The following is a 7,536-nucleotide window of genomic DNA, read 5'->3' as shown; positions in this document are numbered from 1 at the left end:
TCATTTACCTAGTATTGTGCCCATATGCATAAGTCAGCTTTGTGTTGCAGTGTATAATATAGCAGCAGGTGCAGAGTGCACAGTGTGGGGCGTTCCCAGGTTAGTGGCGGAGATTACAATATACATGGGACTGTAACACACCATTGGGCTGCTCTAGATCAGACGACGGCCGCTGCTCCCATACTCCTATTACACTCTATGTGAGGCAGCCGATTGTTATGTGCACAGAGCACAATGTAATGAGAGCATTCTAATGCACAACTGGGAGCCATGTAATACAATGTTGTTTCCATCATGGTTACATATAAGGAATGAGATATAGTATGTGTAACATGGCTGTAAATGACATGACGTTTATTCATATTACCTGTTTCTCTCTTTCATATTTCCCCATAATCGCCATGTGACTGAAGGATTGCTGATAGCGGCTTTTACATTCTTCCTGATGACCATTGCAGTGCAGGGGGCCTACTGTATTTACATCTGGTAAGTCACTAATATCCTATACAGATAGTGTTACAGGTTATTTACCTAGATAAAAGGAGTATTTATTACTGTATTATTATTTCCCACTACAACCGGTGTGATCTATGTGGCTGGTAGGAGCGTCTGTCTCCAGTCTTTTCCAGGGGCAGATTTAGCATTAGGTGGAGTAGGGCTGTGCCCACAGGTTCATTCCTCGCCCTAATGCCAACAGAGATGGACAATATTACCACCCCTGTCCCTGTGTTTTCAGTCTTACAATTCCCTGTCCCTATATTGTCACTAGTGATGGCCATCAACCATCTTTAAATTCATCGATGGTCTATGCCCGATGCCGAACACTTTTGCCATTGATGGGGGAGAACCAAATGGTTTCCCACCATCGATTGTATAAAAGCAACAGATCTTTTTCCTATGAGTCTCGGGACACAAAGCATCGCTCCACCGCCAAGACCTTGAAGCCCCGCCCCCAGACTGTGATTGGCCTACAGGCTATTCAATGAAAGAACAGGGCTGACCATGTGTGGGTGAAACCATTGATGATCTACCATAAAATAGATTGTTCCATCAATGGCCACTTAGGTTCACTATGGTAACCATCTATGATGAAACTAAGTACTAACCATAGATGGTAACCATCGATGGTGAGCACACCAATGGCTATCCTTCCCTAATTATCATTGTTACCTCCCCCTGTCCCTGTATCATCAGTGTTACCGCCACCAATCCTATATTATCAGTGTTACCACCCATCCCTGTATTATCAGTGTTACCACCCCCTGTCCCTATATTATAAAATACTAGATACACTTCTATAAAAACAGACAACTCCATGTGTTCATGACATGACACATGACTGAAAAGCACAGAGAAGTCACACAGGAAAAGCAATGCATATAGTTTTCATGAGGACACGTGCAGGCCAATAAGTGACATTCACCCACACACAACTATATCTGCACAAATTCCTATTTCCTGCATCATTCATTTGACCATAAGACAACATGATTTGTCACAATATATCCGCAGAAGCGCACACTGTCAGACACACAATAAATTATGTTTCCACATGTAACAATGAGCCTCCCAACATTAGGAGAGTACAGATAGGGACTGGTGCTGTATACATTATGCCACCATGTTATATAATGTGCCTCTATACACTGCGCTGCATATCATATAGGATATGGAGACCCCATAGATCCTGTCTGTGATCTGCTACTGAGCACTTTTCATTGTTCTTCTGCTTTTAGGATGAAACGAAAGTCAAAAAAGACTTCAGAGACCGATGTAGAAGCGAATGTGGCCGAGATAACTGATAACATTAACATCGCAGACCAGAGTGAGAACATCACGGCCATCACAGAAGTGAGTGAGGACATCCCGACCATCACAGAAGTGATTGAGAACATCCCGGCCATCACAGAAGTGAGTGAGGACATCCCGACCATCACAGAAGTGATTGAGAACATCCCGGCCATCACAGAAGTGATTGAGACCATCCCGGCCATCACAGAAGTGAGTGAGGACATTCTGGCCATCACAGAAGTGATTGAGAACATCCCGGCCATCACAGAAGTGATTGAGAACATCCCGGCCATCACAGAAGTGAGGGAGGACATCCCAGACATTACAGGAGTGAGTGAGGACATCGTGGCAGGAGAAGAGGAGATCAATAAAAAGAGCGCAGATAAACCAAAAAAGACCGTTTGGTTCAAGGATGATGAGGAGATGCTTAAAAAGGCGATGCAGGATGCAATATCAAAGCAAAGACAAAGGCCAAAATATAGTATGTTGAGCAGAAGAAAAATAGAGAAAAACATGAAGAAGCTGAGGAAAGGGGGCGCTCTTCCATACTACTGGCACTTTGCACATTAAAGCCATGTTAACATCTGGAATATCCTGCTAATTCATCCTGATCCTGTGGCTAAAGTGAGACTCCTCCTTATCCATCTTTGACTGTCCTCCTGCTGCCCTGAGGGTGTTGTTGCCAGGCTCTGGAACTCCGTTGTGCCCTCCGGTCCTCCACCCTCAGATGTACTCACTCAAATGTACATGGATGGAATAAATCCATTCTGTGTTCCGTTCCCTTCACGCTGCCAAACTGTGGGATGAATCATCAAATTAGTGACTGAGGCCCCTGGAATGTGCTGTGATGAGCTGAGCTGTGATAATTTCACTAGGTCTACTCTCCGGTCATGGGCAGTAATGCCAACGTTTCATTCTAAAAACAGATTAGAAGCCGCTAGAACAGTGAGCAGTGCTCGGCTGAGCACGCTACAACATGGCAGGGTGGGAGGTGGGTGGGACTCGAGCTGCAGCCACCTCCACGTGGTGAGTCCTGGGTTGTTGTATGCAACAAGCTGAGAGCTGCAGGTAGGGGGCAACAGATACCCTACTACGAAGAACATAAGGACAGAATAGGAATGGAGTGGGTTAAACCTCATAGACTGGGTCGGGCCTGTAAGGACATCAGGTGTTAGGGGTAGAGGGTGGAGGTTAAATGGTATTTTGTGTCTGGTGAGGGGGCTGGGTCAGCCACTTTTGTTTTAGTCTTCCCACCCTCCCTCCTTGTTTATCATATGCGGTTGTTGGTAGTTTTCCGTTGGCTATTTTGGGGCGGGAAAGAACGTCAAGTTACCTGTTTTTGATTTGGAATGTGGTTGGAGTTTATATATTGTCTGGCTTTAGGTGCGCTCACCTTCATTGACTGATATACATCTGCTGGACCCCCTTACTGGGGCAGCCTCATCACCCATACAGGTGGGTAGTCATGGTAGAAGGTTGAGTGGATACCTTATGTGTTTTTAGGCAGTTGGTTTCAGGAGGGTTTTATAGAGTGGGCAACTGCTGTTTAATCTGTGGTATCATAGATAAATGGAATCATTAGGAGTATTGAATTCAAATGAATCAGGTTCCCAAGCAGTTACTAACTGAGCATTGGGATTTCCCCCATTTAGGGCTCGCACCATGAACTGTCTACTGCAGTTTGTATAATGACTAAAATGGGTTTTATTGAATCCAATAGTAAATGACCCATCAGTGACTGGAGTCACATTTCCGAATGACTGAAAGGCCAGCACTGGAATCCACTGCATTTCTGATCTGTTACCTGTTCAACTAAAGTGTCAATGTGAACGGACAGTGCATTTACCACAGCTGTCACCTATCACTAATGGAACTGTCTATTTGTATAATCAGTATCCTATCTGTATTTGTTATTTACTTACAGTTTTTTATATAGCGCACACATATTATACAGCGCTGTACAGAGAATAGTCATTCACATCAGTCCCTGCCCCAGTGGAGCTTACACTCTATATATTCCCTATCAATATACACACATACAAACTAAAATTATTATTCTCCTTTTATCAGAAGCTAAATAAGATAACAGCATGGGTTTGGCGCATGGGAAGAAGCAATAAGAACCTGGAGGAAAACCATGTAAACATGATGAGAACACACAAACTATACACAGATAATATATATATATCGGCCAATGAATCGTGAGCCTATCGATGGTTGTGTACCCCCGATATATCGTTCACAGACTATCGTGTTGGCTGTTCACCACATCCAAAGGGCGATATATCTTCAAATATATAACAAAGAAACATAGACTGTGACAGCAGAAAAGAAATTCTTGGTCCATCTAGTCTGCCCCTTTGTTAACCGTATAATAACCTCAAAATCTATTTGGTCCTTAGGAGATCCTTATGTTTTTTCTAAGCATGCTTAAATTGCTCTACTGTATTAGCCTCTGCCACCTCTGATACCTGCACAGTAATTATACAGTAACATAATCATGCAGACCCATGTATACATGCATCATGCTGACCTGCACACACGCTAACAGTTACTCTCTGTACAGCGCTGCGGAATATGTGTACGCTATATAAATAACTGGAAATAAAAAAATAAATACTCTCATTTCAAGCAGATTAGCCAATACATACAACCTGGCATTGCATAGGCTAGCTAATACTCACACCTGTATGCTGGCGTAATGGTAAGCATTACTGCCTCACAGCACTAAGGCATAAGTTCAATTCCCACAGAGGGCTAGTTGGTTTGGAGTTTGTATGTGCTCCCTATGTTTGCATTAGTTTCCTCCCACACTTTAAAAACTCAGGATTTTGACAAAAATAACCCTTGTGTGTGTGCATTTGTATTATGTCATTTGTTCTGTAAAGCCTGATAAGTAAGACAAATATAATGTACTGTAAATCTCATTGTGCTATATAAATAAGCAATTTTATTAATAACACTCACATCCTTCCATAAAGCAGACCCGCTAGTACACACACCCTTATGTCATGCAGACCCGCTAACACACACACGCTTATGTCATGCAGACCTGCTAACACACACATGCTTATGTCACGCAGACCTGCTAACACACACATGCTTATGTCACGCAGACCCGCTAGTACACACACCATTATGTCACGCAGACCCGCTAACACTAACATGCTTATGTCATGCAGACCCGCTAGTACACACACCATTATGTCATGCAGTCCCACTAACACACCCGCTTACATCATGCAGACCTGCTAACACACACTTTCTTATGTCATGCAGTCCCACTAACACAAACACACTTACGTCATACAGTTCCACTAACACACACATGCTTATGTCATGTAGACCGTTAACACACTTATGTCATGCAGACCCGCTAAAAGTAACATGCTTATATCATGCAGACCAGCTAACACTAACATGCTTATGTCATGCAGACCCGCTAACACACACATGAATGCTTACATCATGTAGACTGCTAACACTCACAACCTTATGTCATGCAGACCCACTAACACGCTTACATCATGCAGACCCACTAACATTAACACGCTTACGTCATACAGACCTCTAACACACACACACATGCTTATGTCATGCAGACCGCTAACATTCACATACTTATGTCATGCAAAACCACTAACACTAACATGCTTCTATCATGCAGACCGCTAACACACACACGCTTACATCATGCATGCCGACGGTCGGGCTCCCGGCGACCAGCATACCGGCGCTGGGAGCCTGACAGCCGGCATACCGACAGTGTGGCGCGCGCAAAGGAGCCCCTTGCGGGCACGGTGGCGTGCGCTATTTATTTTCCCTCCAGGGGGGTTGTGTACCCCCACAAGGTAGAATGGCTGTCGGTATGCCGTGTGTCGGGATCCCGGCGCCGGTATACTATGCGCCGGGATCCCGACATTCGGCATACTGAAGACCACCCGTCACAGCAGACAGTGCATTATATAATACATACATCTCCACAGCAAGTCAGCTCATGGGGAACCCTGTTTAATTCCTCCCATTTTTTTTTATTTTTAATATACATAGTGAGGAGGGCTCAGTCCATAGGACTACTAATACTAGTCACTTATTTGGTAGTACAAAAGCCATTCGGAGAAAGGGGATCATAACTACCCTCCCTATATAATATTATACCCATAATATGTGTCCTAATCAAAAGGATAAGACCGCTGATGTAGACCATATATGAATGAGTAATGATTAGCTGTGTGAAATAGCATCTGTGAGCTAACAGCACATTAATATTAGTGATATTATTATAATTTCTAGCACTTATTTTTGAAACACATCAGATTATAATTTCCCTGCACAGAATGTCCCTAATAAGGTTCCGGCCACTTCCTGCGACTATGACATCACAGGCGCATCACAATGCAGCTGAGCCAGGGTGATATCACAGACTGTTACAGTTCCAGCCTTTTGATAGGTAGTTTTCAGAGGAGATGGAAGTGAAAATGAGAAGCTCGTGTATCGAGTGCGTAAAAACATTTTTGCTAATATGCCTGATTATAACACCTGGCAAAGGTGCGCCAATACCAACTACTGACGGTAAGTGTCATCTTCATTAATGTAAGAACTGTAACTAAGCAGAAATATATTATATTATTTGCCACAATAGAGCCATAGACACATGTATACCTCACCTGTATACCTCAGCGGATATAAGGACACAGCATACATAATACACAGCATACTATACATTATAACACACACTGCACAGCACTAGTTATACACTGAGTGCTATTACACTGAATACATTGTGTGACAATAGCATTGGGGGAAATATTTGGCTTTTGGGTTCCTACTCACCTGTATCTACAGCAGGTGTAAGCAACGTGTGGGACACCATCCAATGTGGAACTACACATCCCAGCATGCCCTGCCACAGTTTTAGCATGCCTTAACAGCAAAACTGTGGCAGGACATACCGGAATGGTTAGTTCCACAGTGGCTGCAATGCCACACATGATGGGCGATGGCTGCTATTGGTGAGCCCCACATTGATGTGTCACACGGAATGAGTGCTAAGTAACGGGGAGAATATACCAAGGTGGGCACCCATGTTATTTACATCACACTACTCGTATACCTGTGTAACAAGAGACAGCAGCACATCCATAACACACAGGGAATCTCATGTCAGGGTCACTTGGGGAAGACAATATTGCTCATTATTTATACTTTACTCTAAACATTGCTTTATCTTCTCTATTCTCTCCATGGCCTTACTTCAGCCCCTGGCAGTCCCCCGAGGACCAAGGACCCCAACACTGCTAAGGACACAGGTAGGTTATAGTGACGCAAGTTACAGCATATATGTGCAATGTGTCAGTAATAGGGGTTAGTGGCCACAAGGGCGGCATCTGTGGGGGGGGTAAGATACATCTGCAGCTGGCAGTGATGTTCTACTGATGGTGGCATCATTACCTAGTATTGTGCCCATATGCATAAGTCAGCTTTGTGTTGCAGTGTATAATATAGCAGCAGGTGCAGAGTGCACAGTGTGGGGCGTTCCCAGGTTAGTGGCGGAGATTACAATATACATGGGACTGTAACACACCATTGGGCTGCTCTAGATCAGACGACGGCCGCTGCTCCCATACTCCTATTACACTCTATGTGAGGCAGCCGATTGTTATGTGCACAGAGCACAATGTAATGAGAGCATTCTAATGCACAACTGGGAGCCATGTAATACAATGTTGTTTCCATCATGGTTAC

At 43.9% G+C, this 7,536-nt stretch overlaps 1 protein-coding gene across 1 annotated transcript; it reads left to right on the top strand.

The window, feature by feature from the left end:
• Positions 1–417: 417 nt before the first annotated feature.
• LOC134968923 (uncharacterized) lies at positions 418–2,768 on the top strand. Its single transcript, XM_063944512.1, has 2 exons — positions 418–486; positions 1,737–2,768. Exons 1-2 carry the CDS (start codon positions 446–448, stop codon positions 2,359–2,361), a joined length of 666 nt encoding a protein of 221 aa, XP_063800582.1. The 5' UTR covers positions 418–445; the 3' UTR covers positions 2,362–2,768.
• The last annotated feature ends 4,768 nt before the right edge of the window (positions 2,769–7,536 follow it).

Source organism: Pseudophryne corroboree, chromosome 11 (genome assembly GCF_028390025.1).
Source record: "Pseudophryne corroboree isolate aPseCor3 chromosome 11, aPseCor3.hap2, whole genome shotgun sequence".
Lineage (NCBI taxonomy): Eukaryota > Metazoa > Chordata > Amphibia > Anura > Myobatrachidae > Pseudophryne > Pseudophryne corroboree.
This window is presented reverse-complemented; position numbering and strand designations above follow the sequence as displayed.

What these genes read in the sequence shown, in the direction of transcription:
- LOC134968923 (XM_063944512.1), top strand. Translation starts at nt 446, where the DNA reads ATGACCATTGCAGTGCAGGGGGCCTACTGTATTTACATCTG. An exon ending in GCCTACTGTATTTACATCTG is followed by an intron (nt 487 to 1,736) that starts GTAAGTCACTAA and finishes TTCTGCTTTTAG; the next exon opens with GATGAAACGAAAGTCAAAAA.